Source organism: Curcuma longa, chromosome 1 (assembly GCF_044706935.1).
Source record: "Curcuma longa cultivar G26 ecotype Majalengka, Jawa Barat chromosome 1, ITB_CL_G26_1.1, whole genome shotgun sequence".
Lineage (NCBI taxonomy): Eukaryota > Viridiplantae > Streptophyta > Magnoliopsida > Zingiberales > Zingiberaceae > Curcuma > Curcuma longa.
The window spans coordinates 28,015,816-28,036,557 of NC_133861.1; the positions used below are offsets into that span (position 1 = coordinate 28,015,816).

At 39.3% G+C, this 20,742-nt stretch overlaps 6 protein-coding genes across 8 annotated transcripts; 2 read left to right on the forward strand and 4 right to left on the reverse strand.

Moving 5' to 3' along the window:
• The first annotated feature begins 2,432 nt into the window (after positions 1–2,432).
• On the forward strand, positions 2,433–5,187 carry LOC141827419 (phosphoglucan phosphatase LSF2, chloroplastic). Its single transcript, XM_074714660.1, has 4 exons — positions 2,433–2,811; positions 3,353–3,558; positions 4,267–4,437; positions 4,768–5,187. The coding sequence occupies exons 1-4, from the start codon at positions 2,433–2,435 to the stop codon at positions 4,969–4,971; spliced, it is 960 nt and encodes a 319-aa protein (XP_074570761.1). The 3' UTR covers positions 4,972–5,187.
• Positions 5,188–5,958: 771 nt separating this feature from the next.
• On the forward strand, positions 5,959–7,820 carry LOC141835489 (putative protein phosphatase 2C 73). Of its 2 annotated transcripts, none has more exons than XM_074722910.1 (5): positions 5,959–6,350; positions 6,417–6,707; positions 6,751–6,901; positions 6,974–7,197; positions 7,264–7,820. In XM_074722910.1, exons 1-5 carry the CDS (start codon positions 6,096–6,098, stop codon positions 7,699–7,701), a joined length of 1,359 nt encoding a protein of 452 aa, XP_074579011.1. In that variant the 5' UTR covers positions 5,959–6,095; the 3' UTR covers positions 7,702–7,820. The 2 variants fall into 2 exon arrangements, with proteins under 2 accessions (XP_074579011.1, XP_074579018.1); XM_074722917.1 differs by having other exon boundaries at positions 5,960–6,350; positions 6,784–6,901.
• Positions 7,821–8,169: 349 nt separating this feature from the next.
• LOC141835507 (uncharacterized) lies at positions 8,170–10,628 on the reverse strand. Its single transcript, XM_074722924.1, has 3 exons — positions 10,518–10,628; positions 8,514–8,714; positions 8,170–8,439 (listed from the first exon to the last, which is right to left on the reverse strand). The coding sequence occupies exons 1-3, from the start codon at positions 10,626–10,628 to the stop codon at positions 8,386–8,388; spliced, it is 366 nt and encodes a 121-aa protein (XP_074579025.1). The 3' UTR covers positions 8,170–8,385.
• Positions 10,629–11,370: 742 nt separating this feature from the next.
• Positions 11,371–13,167, reverse strand: LOC141833192 (ran-binding protein 1 homolog b-like). Its single transcript, XM_074720579.1, has 4 exons — positions 12,982–13,167; positions 12,741–12,892; positions 12,531–12,656; positions 11,371–11,834 (listed from the first exon to the last, which is right to left on the reverse strand). Exons 1-4 carry the CDS (start codon positions 13,131–13,133, stop codon positions 11,626–11,628), a joined length of 639 nt encoding a protein of 212 aa, XP_074576680.1. The 5' UTR covers positions 13,134–13,167; the 3' UTR covers positions 11,371–11,625.
• A 1,165-nt stretch (positions 13,168–14,332) lies between these two features.
• LOC141832233 (metal tolerance protein 1-like) lies at positions 14,333–17,160 on the reverse strand. Of its 2 annotated transcripts, none has more exons than XM_074719736.1 (2): positions 17,071–17,160; positions 14,333–15,641 (listed from the first exon to the last, which is right to left on the reverse strand). In XM_074719736.1, exon 2 carries the CDS (start codon positions 15,639–15,641, stop codon positions 14,433–14,435), a length of 1,209 nt encoding a protein of 402 aa, XP_074575837.1. In that variant the 5' UTR covers positions 17,071–17,160; the 3' UTR covers positions 14,333–14,432. The 2 variants fall into 2 exon arrangements, with proteins under 2 accessions (XP_074575837.1, XP_074575829.1); XM_074719728.1 differs by lacking the exon at positions 17,071–17,160 and adding an exon at positions 16,616–16,786.
• LOC141832223 (internal alternative NAD(P)H-ubiquinone oxidoreductase A1, mitochondrial-like) lies at positions 17,072–20,638 on the reverse strand. Its single transcript, XM_074719716.1, has 8 exons — positions 20,219–20,638; positions 19,849–20,071; positions 18,471–18,631; positions 18,267–18,332; positions 17,906–18,069; positions 17,641–17,755; positions 17,300–17,479; positions 17,072–17,224 (listed from the first exon to the last, which is right to left on the reverse strand). The coding sequence occupies exons 1-8, from the start codon at positions 20,636–20,638 to the stop codon at positions 17,072–17,074; spliced, it is 1,482 nt and encodes a 493-aa protein (XP_074575817.1).
• Positions 20,639–20,742: the final 104 nt, after the last annotated feature.

The window sequence follows — 20,742 nt, forward strand, 5'->3', positions numbered from 1 at the left end:
TTAAATTCCAAGGAAAAATGCATTCAACTTTATAGATAAAGGATCCCAACCTAACAATTGTAAAAATTATTTCTTTTTGTCCTCATCTACTTGGCTTATTTGCATTTCACTACAAAAATAATGACACTTAATGATTGAATTTTCGATCGCTAATTGATCGTTAAACCCATTTAACGACCAAAAAAATCATAAAAAAATTCATCATAATCCTATTTAACGATCAAAATCGTGTTCGATCGTTAAATTTAGCGATCGAATTAAATTTCGATCGTTAATTCCGTCGGTATTATTAAAAATTCACTATATTTGTGCTGGATTTCGATTGCTAAATTATCGATCAAAATAAGATTGCTAATATGATCGCTAATTAGCGACCGAACATGATTTCGATCGCTAATTCAATCGTTATTATTTAACAAATTTTATCAGAACTCCTCTATTTTTATATTTTATTACATACAATTCATATCACATATAATCCATATTTACAATTCATATTCAAAATACTTATCACAAATTTATCATATACACAATCCATATCAAATAAATAATATTCAAACAATATAATATCCAAATGATACAAAATAACTAAATGAGTCATCATTCAAATAATACAATATTCAAATGATACATTATATATCTAAATGATACCAACAATATCCAAATGATACTTTACGATACAATCAATTTCTAAATGATAAAAATATATCGATCCTGCATCAAATAAAACTAATGAAAAGTTAGGATATCATATGTATGATACATGAACATCAATTTGATAAAAAAAAAGAGAGTCAAGTTTAAAGCAGTGCAGTCAATTAACCCCATAAAAAAACCTCGAACATATCAAGTAACATATAATACCAATTTAAAAATAATATTTTCAACACATTTAAATAAAAGTTGACATCCAACTCAACACTATATACCATATCATACATATTGTCACTTATATATGGTTCTTTGGTACCCAATTTTTTTTTTTGGTACCCAATTTTTTGAGCATGAGCTTACCTATGTAGTGTTTTAGTTAGTAGTTTAACTATATAATTGCAAATGCTGAAGTAAATGAATACTAAGTTGCAAGGATTCAAAATTGACTATATAATCATATGCAGTCAGCCCACTGCATATGCATGCAATATGTAGGGAAAATGATGATCATTATTGAAAATATATCAAAAATGTATTTATAATGATATTTGACGACCGAATTTGGATCAGTCGCTATTTGAAAACCAAATTTGGATTGATCGCTATATAGCGGTCCGCAAAGACCAAATTTGGATTCTTCTAAGTATTACACTTCCTATTGGTATGTTGATTACCGATGGAAATTGTTCTTAGGGCACAGCAAGATTCGCGTTATTGTTGATTTCTTGTTTAATTTCATTTCACCCTTTACGACCTTTCCCTGTTGATTCTTTGCGTTTTGGGATCTTTGCTGCCTTCAACTCCTTTAATTACTCAGTTGATTATTGTTAAACTTTGAATCTAGATACTTAAGTCTTCGTTTTGGATAATGAATAATTCATATGTTTTATCTCGATTAACTATACATTAATTCTACATATTTTTCTATGGTTCAGTTTTTGAGACCGTCTATTTGCTGTTCCCTGCATATTATCTTACAGAAGATCCGTTCAGATTAGATATGGGGATTGGACTTTCACGGACATCATGAACTTGGATGCACGTTTATATTATTAACACTGTGATACAAAAGGGAAAAAATATATTTATAAATAGTTGAAGTTAGAGAGAAGAAAATAATAAATTTTATTTCAAATAAAAATTATTAAGGATATTTTTAATAACTTTTTGACTAAGATTTAAAAAGGATAATTTAGTCCCGGGGCTAACGGTACATAATTTAAGTTTGTCAAAGACGGCGTATTTAGAATTTTTCTCAAATGGGGAACACAATAATGATGCTGGGCATTTTATCCTCTCAAATTTCGGTGGAAAATACCTGATATGTGATTTTATAGACTGATTGAGATTTATTATTAAAAAGGATAATTTAACTTACATAATTTAATCAAAGACGTATAGAAATTTTTCTCAATAATATTGATTTTTCCTCTCAAATTTCAGATACCTGATATGTGATTTTATAATTTTTTTTATAAAATTGAATTTATCAAACTGTAATTAATATCGGAAATTTTTATTTCAACAAATAGATCTGTAATTCATTTATTTGATTGAAATATATATATATATATATATTGTATTTAAAAAAATGATACGCTACATGAAAATATAGTATGAAAATATAACATGATATATTTTATTAGATAAATGTGAAATAAATGAGTTTTGTTGTGTTTTTATATTATATTTTTGATGTAGTAGTGTTTCATTATTCTTTAAAAAGTTTATTTTTAAAATATATTTATTTTTAATTTTGTTTAGAGACAGTTTAAGCCATGTTGTTCTTGGGTCACATTGAACTGCTCGGCTCTTCCTTGTCAAATATGTCGGCAACGGCCTTCGATCGAGATTCGAGAGAGCAGAAACGGCCTTCGAGAGCGAAGCAGAGCGAGGCGAAGCGAACCGTCGCCAATGGAGGCTTCAATTTGGTGCTTCCTTCTTCGCGGATATCTTTCCTGCGCGTTTCCTTCCTCCACAGAGCTCGATTCTTGAGCTTCGGTGGCCGCTCGTGGAAAACTCCCTCCTCCGTCTGCTGCACGATCTCCAAGAGCGACACGGTGGAGGAGGACCGACGACGCCTGCGCCAGGTCGAGGACTATAATACCGCCATGAAGCGCATGATGAGGAACCCTTACGAGTATCATCACGATCTCGGTAAAATTAAACTTCTGCTCTCTCTCTCTTTCTCGTGCGAAATCAATAGGTTATTTGTCGATTAGGTTTAGTTTTCTCCTTCACATTTCCGTAAAAATCGGATCTTGGTTTAACATTTTGTCATCGGTAGAGAGCATCTACAGAATATACAGTTTGACTTCCCTCTTTTTTCTTTGATTCCTGTGCAGTTTTAGAATCCCTTTAGGCATCATTAAACGTGGTTGCTTGTGGATAAGATGACCGATGGCATGATTCAGGAAAATCTCAATCATATTTCTCCGGACGATAGTTGATAGAGCGAATTTTATATTTTCTTTCATTTTTATTTTATGGACTAAGCAAGTTTAGAATGAAGTAATAGATTGTTTGAAAGATTAGTGAAACTTGCAATCTAGTATACAAAAGATAGAAATCCATGCTCACTTGGCCCTATATGTAATATTAGGGTCTTATCAAGCTTGCATCTAGATGCCTTATTTGTTTGATCAAAGCAATGTTGTTTGGTACAAACATACCAGATAATCAATACTTTGGTTCGTAGGCATGAACTATACTATCATTAATGATAGTTTAATTGTGGGCTCCCAGCCTCAAAAGCTTGAGGATATTGATCACCTAAAAGAGGTAGAAAAAGTTGCATACATTTTGTGCTTGCAGCAAGACAAAGACATTGAATATTGGGGAATCAATTTTCAAGCTATTCTTACTAGATGCAAAGAAGTTGGTATTCGCCACATGAGAAGGCCGGTAAGCTATTCTCTCCAACTGCCTTTGAGAATTTTCTGGTTTCTGGTAGAACATATTTCATATCAGAACTATTTTGATGTTTAGTTGGTTTGTATTAATACCCATTTGCATTTTCATTGAACTGTGCAATTCATGTGTCATGGCTATTTTGTGTACAAGAATCAGATTTACTTTTGAGGACAAAATTCAGTTGTTTCTCATGGAATTGAGTGTGATAAAGGTCATGGTTATTTATATTTTAGAACTTTATTAGGAAATTAAATTTGCATCTAAAACACATGAGCATAATAAAATTACAAAAAACATCAACATAATTAAAGGAGCCTTAGAGGTGTGCTAGCATTGCCCTAGGAATATCCTATTTTTAAAGAACAGCCTGATGTATTTGAAGTTAATAAATCTTATTGAATTTGAAGTTAATGCACAAGATTAAAGTCTCTGATATAACAATCTGTACTTAGATTTTCTTCAATGAAGTTAAAACCTTTTCAAGTATCTATTGTATTTGCTCTGATGATCATACTTTCTACAATTGGACAATGGACAATGGTTTGTGAGTCCTCAAATACTAAGAACAATGGATTGTTTTGCTATTAAATGGTCCATTCATCTATATTTCATAAAAAACATACTCTACGAGTCATACAAATAACATGCTTGCCTCAAAAATATTTCTTCACTAACTCTTCAGGCAAACTTCAAATACAGGCAACAGACTTTGATCCAGATTCATTGAGGAGCCAATTGCCAAAAGCAGTCTCTTCACTGGAGTGGGCAATATCCAAGGGAAAAGGGAGAGTTTATGTCCATTGTACTGCCGGACTCGGAAGGGCACCTGCAGTGGCAATTGCTTATTTGTTTTGGTTCTGCAACATGGATGTAAGTTCAACTGCATCTCCCTTTATTTGCAGCAAAATTTTAAGAATGGAACTGGATCTGTTGGCTCGACCAATTAAGTCAGAAAACCTTGCTAGTCCAGTCCAGTCTAGTCACATCCGTGTATAAATTTTGATTGAATCTGCATTTGTTCAGGTAAACCGAAAAACATAGATTTGCATTGTTATTGAGATCAAGTTTATTTACATCTCATTGGCAACCCTACGCATAGTTGCATTTTCTTTCCTGAATTTAGAATGACTGTATTAGGTACCAATAAGCATCTTTATTTGGTTCAAATCGATCTTATTTTGATTGCTTTATGTTGGGCAGCTCAAGATGGCCTATGAGACTGTTACTTCAAAACGACCCTGTGGCCCCAACAAGCAAGCAATCAGGGGAGCAACCTACGACCTGGCTAAGAAAGATCCTTGGAAAGAGCCATTTGAGACGCTACCTGAGCATGCTTTTGAGGATGTTGCTGACTGGGAAAGAAAGCTAATTCGAGACACAGTTCGTGGACTTCGTGGAACTTGAAGCCAGGTTGGTTTCTTTCAGGACATCGTGGAAACTTCACAGGGATAAACTATGTCAAAATAATGCCTTTGGGTGCCAAAATAAATTTAATCGCTTCATCTTGTACTCAAATCGAAGTCTCAAATTTACTTTGATCTTTCTTTTGTAAGAACAAACAATATTCATATGGCTGTTTCCAGTATGCGGATGAAAGACTAGCCTATATTCGTTTTCTTATATCTATCCCTTAGTCAATTTTTTTGTGTGCTTATCAATATTTAATTTAGTCTTGTATTTTTTTAAGCATAAGTTGAACTTTTCCATTCTTTTCTCTCCAAAATTATTATTATTATTATTATTTTCAAAATATCTTCAACCTTTTATATGGGAAATAATTAAGTGGCAAGCACAAACCCTTTTGGATTCAAAATGATAAATCTTAATCAGTCGCATTGACTTAATCCCTGAAAATTTCCTATTGACCACAAAGATAAATCGGAAAGCACACACAGCGGCCAATCCAGATGCCCAACATCCTTTGATTGCGATTCCCATTTGGAAAAAAATTCCTGCAAATACATCGTAGTTAGGAATCGAACCGCAGATGTCTGAGTGACAACCTAGATATCCTATCGCGGCACCATGATCCCGGTAACAACCCTTTTGGATTCAAGTTACTCTCTAAATTAACTATTGACGTGATCTAACAACTCTATTAAAAAAAATTAACTCATGCAACATAAAAATATTAAAATCAATTTTACGTGTGTATAAGATGTATTTTGAAAGGTCGTTTATTTTCAAAATTAATTGAAAATCTAGACACATGAATTATTAAAAAAAAAAGGAGAAAAAGACAAAGATAATAGAAATCAGTCTCATGCAGCGCTGGTGATGTGCATCATCACCTCTACGGTTCCTATTAATACCACACATCTCGTGGCTCGTATTTAAGTCACCCAACAACCTCCATCTCCTTCATTTACTATTCCTGCCACCATCGCCATCCTCCTCCTCTCTTTCTCCTCCCTTCCCCTTCCCCTTCCTCTTCCCAGCCCTGCTTTCTCTTTCTGTTCAACCATCGCCGCCTTGCGCTGCGGGTCCGGGTCGCCTTCTCCTCCGGCCGCCTCCGGCATTGCTTCGAAATGGGAGCATGTTGCAGCAGGAATGACGACATCATGGAAATGGCGACGCGCAGAGCGTTCATGGAGGAGGAAGAGGAGGAGGAGGGCGACGATGCGGCGTCGTATCTGTTCGAGGCGGAGGAGCAGGGCGACGGCGAGGAGGGAGGGGGAGACTGCTCCGCCCGGGTGAGGCTGCGGGGATCCTCCATGGCCGTCGCCATGTATTCTCAGCAAGGATGGAAAGGCGTCAACCAGGACTCCATGACAGTTTGGGAGGTAAGTATTCGATTCATACCTGTGATCTGATCTGTCCATTAGCTCATTTTTCTTCAAACTCCACAGGGATTCGCCGGCGACAAAGATGCCATCTTCTCAGGCACGTTCGATGGCCACGGCCCATACGGGCACAAGGTCTCCCGGCACGTCCGCGACACGCTGCCCTCCAAGCTGCAATCCCAGCTGAAGCCATTGATGAACGACGACAACGACTCCAACCTAGACACCGAGACATGGTTTCCCAAATGGAAAGCCATTTTTGTGAACGCCTTCGAAGAGTTGGACAAAGAGCTCCACGCCCACCCCAAGATCGATTGCATCTGCAGTGGATCCACAGCTGTAACCGTAATCAAGCAGGTATTTAAAAGCTAGAAACAATCAAACAAACAAACAAACTCAGAATAAACAATTTTTGTTTGCACTTTGGTTTCAGAAAGAGCACTTGGTGATTGCTAACTTGGGAGATTCTAGAGCAGTAATCTGCACCAGGGACAACAAGAACCATATAGTTCCTGTCCAACTCACAGTTGATCAAAAACCAAATATACCAAGTGAGAGTTAAACTATGGTATCTTAATATCAGCATAAATTTTCATCGATTTTGATCATTATTTGGTGAGTAGGTGAAGCAGAGAGGATCAAGCATTGCAGAGGAAGAGTTTTTGCCCTCGAGGAAGAACCTGACGTGCACAGGCTTTGGCTACCTGATGAGGACTGCCCGGGCCTCGCCATGGCAAGAGCTTTTGGTGACTTCTGCCTCAAGGATTTTGGGCTCATCTCCACCCCTCAGATTTCCTACAGGAAGTTGACTGACAAAGATGAGTTTGTAGTCCTTGCAACTGATGGTGTAAGTAAATTTTACATTTGAAAGGAAGTATCGACATAAGGTGATGAGTTTAATTACCTTCTTCAGGTCTGGGATGTGCTATCAAACAAAGAAGTGATCAAAATAGTATCATCTGCCAGTAAGAGATCTGACGCACCTAAGCTGGTGATTGAGAAGGCAGTTCGTGCATGGCGAATCAAGCACCCAACGTCAAAGGTCGACGACTGCACCGTGACATGCCTGTTCCTCAAGGTTCCTCCTCCTCCAACATCAGCATGCAACAAGTCAACGAGACGAAGCAGGAGCTTGAGCACAGCGTCATCTGACATATCCTGCACAAGCTTTAGGACAGCCAGAAACAGCGAAGTGTCCGAAGTGGAGTTGGAAGCCGGGCCGGAGGAGTATTGGAATGCACTTGAAGGGGTGAGTCGATCCAACTCGATGCTGAAGCTGCCAAGGTTTGCCAAAGCTTTGAGCTGGCACAGGAAATCTTTCAAGGTAGAGGAAGATACCTGTGCGCACTAAGATTGGATTTTTAGAAGATTGATCTAAATGCATTGGTTCAATGTTGGAATTCATTTGTTTTGCCAAGTTCAATTACCTCAATCCAAGCAAGATATCTTTCTTGTGTGTTCTTCTTCCATGTCACTGGGATATCATTAATAGAATATTACACAAAAAGAATGCATTAATCCACTTCTCCAAATTGTCTTAAACAGAATCATATGCAAATAAGATGCATCTAGAATGAAGAAAAATCCATCACCAAATCTTTAGTCTCCAGGACAAATAGAATCTACAAATCAACTAGAATCAATTTCTTTAACCCAACAAATTATGATGAGTAACGACTAGCAAGTACTTATCCATCCACATCAAGTCTCATGACACGAAAAGAAAGCAACACACCGAATGATTCATGAAAGAGACACAATAGGTCTTTCTTTGCATTCTCTGGATCAAATTGCACCAAAATATTTTGTGCATTGACCATAAACAAGAACAGCACGAACTGAAGCTGAGAGTGATAGATTTAATTGGAGCATTAATAGTCCATACAAACTCTGAGCACTGCATCAATTGTAGAAATGTAATCGATCATTTGAATTGCGATATTCTAAGCATAAGCATGTAATGTCATTGATACAGAGTTTGGGTAAGGACTGTAAATGTCGAGAAGGCATAAAAAAGACTTGAAGGATGGCAATTTTATTGCTGATGCAAGGCATGCAAACACTGAGAATATTCTTGTGCTTGATTTTCCTAACAAATGAAGAAAAGAAAGTGCAATCAGAACAAATCAAAGGTGGATCCTTCAAAGTTTAACAGTGGCTTGCCTTTGAGTCATAAAACTTCAAAAAGAGATGGGACTTGGGAATGGACAGGTTATTCTCTAAAATATCAGCAATTCCAGCGCTTAGTTTCTTATTCACATTGGAATTCAGCCCTCCAATGGAAACTAATTCACCATAAGCAGCTGGCTGTTGTGTTCCATCAAACGAAATGGGTATAGATCCCTTAAGCACAACCATTACATACTGTAAACAAAAAAATAATAATAAAGCAGAAGACATAAGTCCACTTATGAATCAGCGATATCCAACTACAAAATGTGTGGTTATTTATCCTATATTCCACATTTGCAAGTAAACTAATATTGTAAATACAAAATCAAAAACAGGTTGCTTAAGCCACCTACATCAGGTTGTGTGTAAGAATCTTGCTCTCCTGCCATTGAAGAAGGTTGCCAACATAGACATTAATATTTGATAATTTGTTCATACCATTTATTCTATAGCCACTATTTTTTTACAAATCATATGATCCAATAAAAGATTCTGGAAGAGATGGATTCCTGTTGCAGGATGACAGCTTACAGAAGACTATCTCAGAATATTTGATGTTTATGTCCAAAATGAACATGATATTACATTGACTAAATATATAAGACAAAGGATCATCAACTTTATTGAGCTGCCAAACAGGTATCTTAGATTTTGTACAGAAGAATAAACTTCCATATTACGATGGAAGTAACAATGTTCAAAAGATTAAGTTGCATGAATTAACTATCAATGGTAGGACAGTGCTTGCAGCAAGAATTCTAACCTATAACTAAATGCACATAAACAACTACCATGGACTAGTGATGCTTCACTAGCAAATGAATGCAATAAATGAGTTTACTAACAAAGGGCAACTGTGTGGGATTCAAGTTATTTGGTGGAAGGAGTAGGTTGCCTAGGTAGCAATAACCAGGATCCAAGCAGTAGAAAAGTTCCAGGGACTAAGAGCATCAATGCTAGAAATAAGTTCAGGTGCCGCCAATAGTCCCAATACAGAATATGAGCATCAATCTTATTATATGAACATGAATGCACATTATAAGATTTCCTCGATATGGAGGCATTCAACAGTCAAACAAGAAGCTAGCAGTACTGATTTTATAATATTATTAGGCATCATGCTAACAAGTTGACTGTTGCCAAATAGCATGGTGGTATTTGCTTGAAGCTAAAAGCTCAGCCCTAGATCAGCTGCACAGGAGTTTTATCCTTTTTTAATGCTACTTGAATTAGTAATGCATTTGAGCTGATTTTAATCTTTCTATCTATTTATATTTTTTACAAGAACTTAGCTTAAAGAATAGTTTCAATTTCCAAACAATAATGATCACATTAATGCCAGACTTAGACAAAGTTTCGCAAGCTCGATCTGCAACGAGGGCTAAGATTAAATGAACGAGCAAATGAACAATCCCATGCAATCACATGATCAGCTTCATCATGCACTTCAATTTCTCAGAATGTGCATTGTATAATTGATACAGCTTTCCAATATGAAATTTCTAAAGCTACATTCCCAGTCAACCTTTCTTCTGACTTCTTCAGCTACACCCCTACAACCGATATTACGGTCAAGTATAAAATAATCCTAGTCCATTAACAATTCTCGTTTAAATTTTTTTCTACTATCTCGTCAATACTAACAAGTGTTCTGAATACAAGAGCCTCTTCCTCATTCCTTTTTGAAAAACTAGAATTGTTCCAAAAATCATCAGACCTAGCGTAGCCAATAACAAGGTAAAGAACAACAACACAACAAGATGGTTACCCATTTTCTGATAACAACTGAATCGACAAAGGATTACTTGTTTTCTTTCGCGGCGGCAGCAAAACTAATACAAAATCCTCCAATGTATGTAACTAAAAAAAAGTTTTCAAATCGAAAAAAAAGGAATCATTTTTAACATTAGAAAAAGAAACAATACGCAAATAAAGCAGTGTATCGCGAATATGGAACAGAAATCGAGTAGCGAGAGTAAGGGAGCTGGGACGAACCCTTTCGGGCTTGCCGATGATGTCGTAAATGGAGTTCGTCGTCTCGAAGAGGACGGTGGAGGTGTCGAACTCCTCCAACCTTACATTGGTGAAGAGATTGAAGCACGGCATCTTCTGCTCCCCCTTGTCTTCGTCTCCACGGTAAAACCCTCGCAGGAGAACAACCGCAATTGGGCCTGAAAAGATGGCTTTATGGGCCCCAAGGGAGTCAGTTTCGGTCCAACTGTGGCGCTAAGAAAACCAAGGAGTGGGCCGAGGCGGCCCAATATGGATTTAACAGTGTTAACATCATAATTTTTGTATAGTTAGAGATATTTTATGTACCCATTAAAAAAAATCACTTTAATCCTTTTTTCCGCTACATTTTTTTTTGACCATATCTCCATTTTATATATTATATTTTTACGTAGTTTATTGTTATTCTATGTATCTTCATTTTTCCAAACTAGTCACTAACACAAAATGAATTTACTCGGAGAGTTTTTTATTTTCGATAAAAAATAAGGTGCACATGAAATATACAGATAATTATCTTTTAATGAAGGACCTGTAGAATAATAATAATAAATCAAAATGATATATAATTTATATCTGTTAAATAAGACCAGAGAAATAGGAGAATTCCTGCATACAAGTGACATTGTTGGCATTTGATCAACAATGTTTTATCAATACTCACGAAAATAATCTTTGTTTTTAATATCCAGAATAAAAATTCAAGTAGTCTCATATTTAATATTTAAGTGGTATAAAAATACTTTACAATTAAAATAAAAAACATATTAAACTGAATCAAAATAGTAATTAAAAGGGCCAAGTCAAACACCCAAAATTTGAAGGAAACAAAAATACATTCTGGAAAATATTCCCTGCAAAATAAATGTTTTGGAAGCCAAACTAAACACAATCCCGAGTTTGTATAACAGCAGAACAAAAGGAATTCAACCACAAGCATATTTACCGAACCATCAACAACACAACTCCCACTTCATACACTGACAAAGATCTTGCTTTAGGTCCCTTGGAACTTTGAAATTACTCATCAGAAACGCTTTAAAGAGAGCAAAATAGATATTGTACCTCTAGACTTCAGTCAATCCTTGGAAGGTTACTCAGTCTTGGTCTCTGTTTCTGATTTCTCTTCTGGCTTAGCAAGAGCACTCGGAACCTCCTCTGGAACCTTTTCGGCTTTTGTTTCATCCACACTTAGTTTGCCCAAGAGGCCAGCTGCGTCACCTGCATCCTTGCTATCTTTCTCTTCAACTTTTCCAGAGGATTCAGCAATGGTCTCAACCATCTCCATGAATTTCTTGCAGTCTGCAGTTGATAAACGAGGTTACAAGGATAGATATGCATGTCATAATGGTCATCAAGAAGCAAGAACAAAAAAGAGAGCACTGATGCAATAACATTAACAGTACATAAGGAGATTGCAAATCAGCTGTTTCTTTGATAATAGCAGCTAGCAAGTCTGATCAATTCTTTGTCAAGCAGCTAGTCTTTACTACTAATCCCAAGCACTAAGAAAGTTGAATTCTTATTTTCCATTCTAATGTTAAGAGTAGAACACAAACATCTCCTGTGCGTTGTGAGGAGATAAAGCTATGAGAAAATGAACAAGAGAAAAGACACAACAAAGAGGAAGAGTGACATGAGCCACATTATAGAAGGTTTGCCAATATTGCCTGTGTAGCTAGGAAACAAAGAAAGCAATCTTATTATTATGCCTCCATCAACAAAGTGATCACTCACAATGCACAATATGAGATTGGTTTCTCCCCCTCGATAACAGTCTAGAACATATACAAGATGTTATAGACTGAATTGATTGAGGATCAAGTCGGGGCAATATAACATCTAATTGGTCCACAAATGGTGATTTAGGTCAAGTTAAGAAAGCCACAAACAGGCACAAAGGCTCTAGTGATAGAAGGTCTAGCACTAGATGGTGCAGGATGTGGTTGTGGCACAACTGAACAACAGAAGAAGTAAATCGTTGATAAAAATGCTCACTTTCCACAGAGCCGAACCGAATGCTGAACAACTCCTCTTTCAACTCCCCATCGGCGAAATCCGACGCGTGCCACACGCAAGCTTTATCGCTCCCAGCATGCTCCTGAATTTTGATGGTCGGAACGACTGAAAGGGAGGACGGTTTTTGTTAGAACAATGAGATCTGACATGCCAAGAACATCCAACTAAAGTTGCGTGCAAGAGCTTCACCGAGATGGTTGGCGCAAATCTTAAGGGTTTTGGCCTGGCGCATCACCAACCTCACTTTTCCAGTCTCCCGGTGCTTCAAGAGCTTCACGTTTCCCGTGCCCCGCTCCTTCCACTGGTTCCCGTCTTTATCGAACCGGTAAAGCTTCGCCTTTCTGAATTCAGGCAGCACCGCGTGGAAGATAATATCAATCAAACGAATTTAAAAAGACAAGTAGAGAGAGTTCGGAAAGAAAATTCCTACATGTCGAGGAGGACGTCCTCTTCCTCCTCCCCGGTGGTGACCACCACCTCCGACAAGGTGACGATGGGGGTGATCTGAGCGCCGGTGTCTTCGTCCTCGCCGGCGGTGACCGCCGTCGCCGCCTCCTCGCGATCAGGTGAGGCGCTCGCCATGGAATTCCGATAGTGCAGGAGAACCCAAACAGATGTCAAAATTTTCTTAGGGTTACGGTTTTACATAGAAGCCTTCCAGCGGCGCATGAAGGACTCATGTGCGGAGCCAGCTAAGCCGTCGGATTTCTCCTGAAAACACCTTGATCCGTACGATAAACGAGTTCCGTATGGGACTCGATAATTTGGCCGGCCGACAGATCCACACTGGCACAAAATGATCATATGCAGAGCACGTGAGTTAGCATTAGTCCCGGGGGTATGATGCCATGATAGGACATCTAGGTTTAAGAAATACAGAAATACAAAGACAGAAATACAGAGACAGTAGAGACAGAGACGCATTTATAATGATCTCTGTATCATGTTTGATTTTGGTAATACAGAGACAGTGGCTGAGGCGCGCAGGGCTCTGTTTTTGGTTGGATTCCGGTCGGATTTCCGCCACAATTCGATCGGAATCCAGCACCGACCGGAGCGCCGGCGAACTACGTGTCCAACGCGCCCGGCCCAACGGGCGGCGGTGACCGGACGGCGGCGTGACGGTGCCGGAAGCGGAGATGAGTAGAAATTCTGTCTCCGTCTCCATTTCAGTGTCCCCAGTTTGATAGTGGACAGAAATTCTGTCTGAGACGGAGACAAAAATCCTATTTCTGTCTCTGTCTCTCAAAATCAAACGGGGGCGGAAACAGAAATCCTATTTCTGTCTCTGTATTTGTGTCCTTGTCTCTGAAACCAAACGCAGTCGAACGGTATCTGCAGTTTTATCCCCAACTACAATGTACTTGCAGAAATTTTTCTCTAAATGGGGAGCAAAATCAAATATGTTGGGCGTCTAGGCTGACCACTATGTGCAATTTCCGATTTACCCTGATATCCGATGGAAAATTTCCATGGGACCGAACCGTCACCCTCAGGAATAGTCAATGAAGCTAACTAAGATTTAACATTTTATCCTCGAAACAATGGTGCCACGGTAAGACATCCAGATTGTCACTCACGCACCCGCCACGCACCCGCGGTTTGATCCCCAACTACGACGTATTTACAAGAATTTTTCTTCAAATGAGGAGCGCAATCAAAAGATGTTGTACGCCTGAGCTAGCCGTTGCGATTTACCTTAATGACCGATAGAAAATTTCTATGAGATCAGATCGATCATCCTCCAGGATAGTCAATAAAACTAACTGAAAATCATCATAACAAAAATATCCAAAAACACTAAGCTGGAAGAACAAACAGAACATTTGCTGATAGAGACAACCACTTGAATCGTCTAGAACTAAGGAGAGTTGCCTATAACTAAATACATTGCCTTTCTATCTGGATGGTTACATGACTAATATTGTACTCTCGCTTGATGAATCCGATCACCGTGTCGAGAATAAGCTCAGCATCAGCCTCCGGCGCGATCGTCACATGACATGCAAGAAGAACCTTCCCCACTGTGATCGCCCAAATGTGCAGCTCATGGATTGCAACGACACCATCCAGCCGGCAAAGCCCTTCTTCAAGCTTGGTCGCGTCGATTTGCCGCGGTGTGCTCTCCATCAAGACCTCGAGTATGTCCCTCAACATCTTGATGGTGGTTATCAGAACGATGATCGAGAAGAAGAGTGTGCACGCCATGTCTATTACCTTCCACTCAGGCTTCCACCATATGATGGCGCCGCCAATCATCACGCCGACACTCTGAATGGAGTCGCCGAGGACGTGAAGGTAGGCGCTATGCACGTTGATATTTCTTGTTTTGTCTTTGACATGCTTGTGCAACAGAGGATCCAGTTCATCCCTGTCTCCTCCATCTGCTCTGGAACTCTGGTGAATTGCAATGCAACCTTCAGGGCCGTGCTCGTCGTGGCCGTGGCCGTGGCTGAAGTGGCTGTGGCCGTGCTCGTCGTGGCCGTGGCCGTGGCTGTCCTCACGACCACCATGACTATGGTTATGCCCGCCATGTCCATGCTCATGTCCAAGCAAGACAGCCATAATGATATTAACAAGCAAACCAAATGTAGCTACGCTAAACATCAAGAGGCCTTGTACTTCACCAGTATCATGGATAAGTCTGGCAATAGCTTCGTAGACTAGGATACCAGTCAAGAGCCATATAAGCTGGATCGACACTAGAGCTCCGAGGATCTCTATTCGGAAGAATCCGTACGACTGGCGTGGGGTTGCTTCCCACCCTGATGCCCAAATGGAGAACAGGGAGATGGCAAATGCTGCAACATCAGAAAGGAGATGTGTGGCATCTGTAAGAATCGCGAGACTGTTTGCTTTAATTCCTCCAACCACTTCCACAGCCATGAAAATGATGCATAAGACGACGGCAATCAGAAGCTTGCGCATAGACGCAGATCTTTCTTTAACATCTCCTGAGTTTGATGTGGAATCAGAGAAGCCACATGCAGTGCCACCACATATCTTGTTACGGGTTGTGCTAGATTCATCCCCTGATTTATCTATGCTTATGTCGATGATCTGTGAAGAATGAGAGGCTTGTGGTTCCATCTAAAATAGAAAAGAAAAGGACTCTTATCATAGTAAGCTAAGGAATGTAGAACCACAAATGTTAGCTGTTAGAACTATTGTTCTAAGAATGGTCTCTTCGATTCAAAAAGAGATGTTCTGAGATAAAAATGAAGTAAATATTTTTGTTGTTCATTTTCTCCATATGCAAGGGGCATCAAAATCAACACTTAGTTGAAAGCATAACATTGCACAAGAGAATATTTCAATGCAAGAACAGTGAAACAATAAGTTTCAGAAAGAAGAAAGAGGATAACTGAACAATTTTCTGAAATATATTTCTTGTTTTCGGCAATAAGTGTCTTATAGTCAATACATTTTCGGCAAGTTAATTGCTGTTTAAGAATCAAGCTCTCTCAATTTGGAAATTCTAATGGATCCCTTGAGCTGTTATTTCTTTGTAAAAAAAACTTGAATAATGGAAACCTAACCTAACTGAAAAATTCATGCGCAGTTAAGGAAGAAAAGGGAGGTCAAAATGTTTGCAGAAGTAATTTTTGAAGCAGGATTATCCAGAGGAATGAAGAAGTGCGATTTTCCTTTTGAAATATTAGCTAATCACCATTGCAGGAAGACAGAGAATTCAAGATTATATATCTAAACGAAAAAAAAAAATTATAGACACTAGAAGCGATTCGATTAGTTCAAGATAAAATCCCAATTAGGGTTTCAGAAGGTGGCAAACCGGAAACTTTGTTCTTCCGCCATCGAAACTTCAGAAATTCAGCAAGGAAAAAAGTACGAGCCCGGAAGCGAATCGATTTGTTCAAGGTAAACTCCCGAGTTTAGGGTTTCAGAAGGAGGCAAAAATGAAACTTTACGAACGAATCGCACTATATTAAACGAAATCCTGAGAAAGAAAGTTCTTCCCCGCCCAAACTACAGAGATGATCGGAAGAAAGCAAAAGAAAAATACAACCAAAAAAGACGAGAAAGAGAAAAGGAAGAAAGCTTACATCTTTTCCCCTAAGTCCGGGCCTTTCAACGACGGATCAAATATTTTTCTATTCCTCGAGCAAGAAACTGATGAACCATGAAGGTCCAGGAAAGGGTGAAGAGGATAAGGGAACAGTAAAAGAGGGCGGTCGTCGTCGATGTGATCGTGTTCGTGCCCCAGACTCGATTTATTGAAAATGTCAACACATTTTTATCATATTGACGCGGATTCGGAGAGCATTTATTGCTATTTGTAGAAATTCCCACTTCCCATTCATTAAAAAGTCAACGACCATAGGATAAATCTATATTATGTTTTTTTTACAATATTTGTTAATATTACAACAGTAAATTCTGAGACATTCACGAAACGCACCGTACATTATGAACACTTACAATAAATTTCCCCAAACGAATACAACTAAACGCAGCAAAAAGCTTCATGGAAGAGATGCTTAGTACCTGGACTACTGACCTTAGATTCGGCTTATATCGCGGCCAAACACGATCGTCGTGATCCAGTTGACTAAGACATAGAATCTGTTCCTCCAACTTATGACTCGAGTTAGATACGCGGATCTCCAGACGAAGAAGCTGATGAAACCTGTAAGAGAGATCCCTTTTGCCTCCTGGAGATGATTAAAGATCCTGGAATAATCATTTTGGTTTGAACAAAGATGAAACTTTCGAGGCATTAGCAATACCTTGCTCTGCCTGAGATCAACAAGAGCTTTGTATCGACCAACAGTTGCCATGCTGCCTAAATGCTTATAGACAAAAGGATCACCAAGGTCTACATTTGCTGCAGTGTTTGCGTAGCCTCCTCCAGCTTTGCCCATTTGGTTCAACAGGGCGCAGAGATACTTCCCCTGTCTTTCTGCAACCTGCTTTTTCATGCATATTCGTCACCATGGGAACACAGTGCGAGATTTCATAGCAACAGGGAAAGTCATCAGAATTCAGGAGGAGTTGACCTTCCTTGAGTTTCCAATTCAGTTTACTAGTTCATGTGAGAGGGAAGCACAAGAACAATGATGTAGCTGACCTGTGCCAGTGCTGGCAATGTTGTTCTCCCTGTGCCTTCGAGAAACCCACTGCAGTCACCGATTGCAAACACATCCTGCACGGAAGGAACGCGTAACCACTCGTCAACACCAATCCTGTGGAATTTTTAGTCTTTAAGTATCTCTGCTAGATGAGCCATGCAAGATGGCATTTTCCAGTAGAAGAGAGAGGAATTCCTTGAGGACTTTTTGCAGTTCAAATTAAGCAAAATAGTAGAAAATGAGCTACTGATGGTGACGAAGTACCTTCCCTCTGGTGATTTTGGGAATCCTGAAGATTTAACAAATGGAGAAGGACCAACACCAGTGGACCATACAAGAAGTCCATAGGGAACCTCTGTGCCGTCACTTAGAACAACTTTTTCAGGTTGAACATCTTTCACAAGTCCACGTACAAGGCGAACTCCTGACTGCACATATAGCAGCAGAGGTCGGTTAAGAGATAAAGATTAGTTGTTCTTGTTGTGGTCGTGAAGCAAGAAATTCTGCATTTATCTGTTTAGTGAGGCAAAATGGAAGAAACTCATATAAGTCGAACTGCAACTGCATGCACAAAAGGGCTTGTAACTCAAAACAAAACCCATAACAAGCATTTATATTGACTCACTTTGGTTAATTGATTTGTAGCATATTGTCTGAGACGGACATCAAACGATGACAATATTTCATTTGCCTACCAAGAGACAGAAAACTTCAGATGTTAGATATAGTGCAGTTTATAGTGAGCTCCTAAAGCTTTAAAATTGAGATATTGCAATGCCAAAACCTAAGCTAAGCCAGAAGACTGAAACAAAGATGAACAATCTGAAACCTCAATTAAGGTGACATTAATATAATCCTTAACATGCGAGTATCGTTCATGGACATCTTTGATGATGAAATCACTGAGTTCACCACTGAACTCGACACCTGTAGGACCACCTCCAATAACAAGGCAGTGCAACAGTCTCTTCTTTTCATCCTCTGAGACACCTGTTTGTATGTAAGTTTCAGGGATGATGATTTCAGTTGGAAAGGCTAATGAACAGATATTACAACATGAATGCAACATTACATAGAAAAATTGCCAGAATGAAGGGATCGATTTACAGCATGAAACCATTGTACTGAAACACTTTTAGTGATAACAACAGTTGAATTCGAATCTTTAACTGACAGGCAACACCACTAGTGACTAACTCATAGTGCTCTGTAGCACGATATACTTAGTTCAACATGTTGGTTTTAGGTTTGAGATATGATAAGAAAGAAACTAATCGCGTATTTGGTTAATAGGAGTAGCTATTTTATTCTCTATGAATTTGTATAGAATAAACATTTCTATGCTTTGTTATAGAAATAAATTCAGAATAACAATTCTCATGAAATAGTGATTTCTTAATCATCAGAAATAATTTTTTTGAGTGTTATAGAATATAGTTATCATTCTTTGTTAAAAGAATGCTAGTTATCGATGAGAAAAGTAGGTTAATTGGGTCATTTGGGTTGGGTGATCTGAGCAAGCTAGACATGTCATGTGAAGATGTGTAAGACAAAGCAATAGTCTCATATGATTCCTCACAAGGGGGGAGGGGAGAGCAGTCATGAAAGCGAAGCCAACTTGAATGAGTTGATCACATTGGATGAGCTCACTTGAGCGGGCTACACAAGTTGGACGAATGAGGCAGATGGGGCAACTTGAGTAGGTTAGTCCAATCAAGTCAAACTGCCTATCATGATGGGCGAGTTAAAACAAGCCTATCATGCTGGACAAACCCGGGAGACCTATTGTGCCTAACAAACTGTCTAACAAACTAAATGAGCTAATTATGCTAAACGGGTCATGAGAGGTTATAGTGTTGAACGCATCATATGAGCCAAATGTGTCAAAATGACTAGGTGGGTGTATCGTGTGAGACTTACTAAATGAATCAATAATGACAATTGGCAATCTAGACAAATTTTTTAAATGTGAATAAATACTTTATCATTATAAAAGGCTATTCCATATAACATTCTCACAAACCAAATATTAAAATTCAAATAAAGCATCTATTCTATTATATCAAGCAAGCCAATAAATAGCTATTCCTATTAGATTCTTTGCAATTCCAATCTCTAAAATCCAGCAATTACTGCTTTGGTTATCAAAACCACACCAAATGCATCCTAAATGTGCTTATTGCATGTGAATTGCTACATTGACTCACCTGGCACATCGGAAAGCATTAGATTGAGGAGAAGTCTTCTTCGAATCTCTTGGGCATGATGAACTTCCCGCAAAAAAATGGCATGCTCCTTCACACCTCGTATACCAAAAGTCGAAGCCTCTGCTCCAGATGCAATAACCAATTTATCGTATGACACCTTAAACTTCCATGGTTCATGAGCATCTCTGGCACTCCCATGATCAGAAACAGTTTCACAATGTACCTTGGATGAAAACACATAAGAAATCAGCGATTCAACAGCTTCGGTACGTCAAAAGCAAGAATCGACAGTGATTTTTGTTTTGTTTTTGATAATGTGAGTGAAAGCAAGCTAAGTCCCCATTTTAGGAACAGAAGTTAGGGCACACACCGTGTGGGATTCGGGGTCGATGGCCGTACAGCGGGCGAGGAAGAAGTAGGAGCCAGGGGCGGTGGAGATGGACGGCTGGATACGGCCGATGGGCTCTGCGACGGAGCGGAACTCGAGCGTGCCGACGCAAGTCGAGGCCAAGAGCGGGGTGAAGACCATGTGATTCCGCGGCGAGACGCAGACGATGTCGTACATCCCCGCGTCGATGCCCTTCATCAGACGGCACCCTGCCCATCCGGACCCCACCACCAGAAGCCTCGGCTTCTCTTCGCCGGCCCGTGTCGGCCCGAGTCCGGCGCTGGCGGCGGAGCTGAAGCCCGGGGAAGTGGAGATAGAGTGGGGGAATGCCTTCCGCGAGGAGGAGGAGGAGGAGGAGGAGGTGGAGCGGGAAATGCGTGCGAGAGTTCGAAGCCAAGACATGGGGCAGTGGTGGGAGGCGAACGGCGGAGGCAGTCGCCGGGAAAATGGGACGGAGCAAGGAATGGACGTCGGAGGTGGATGAGATTAAGAAGTATAACGACCGT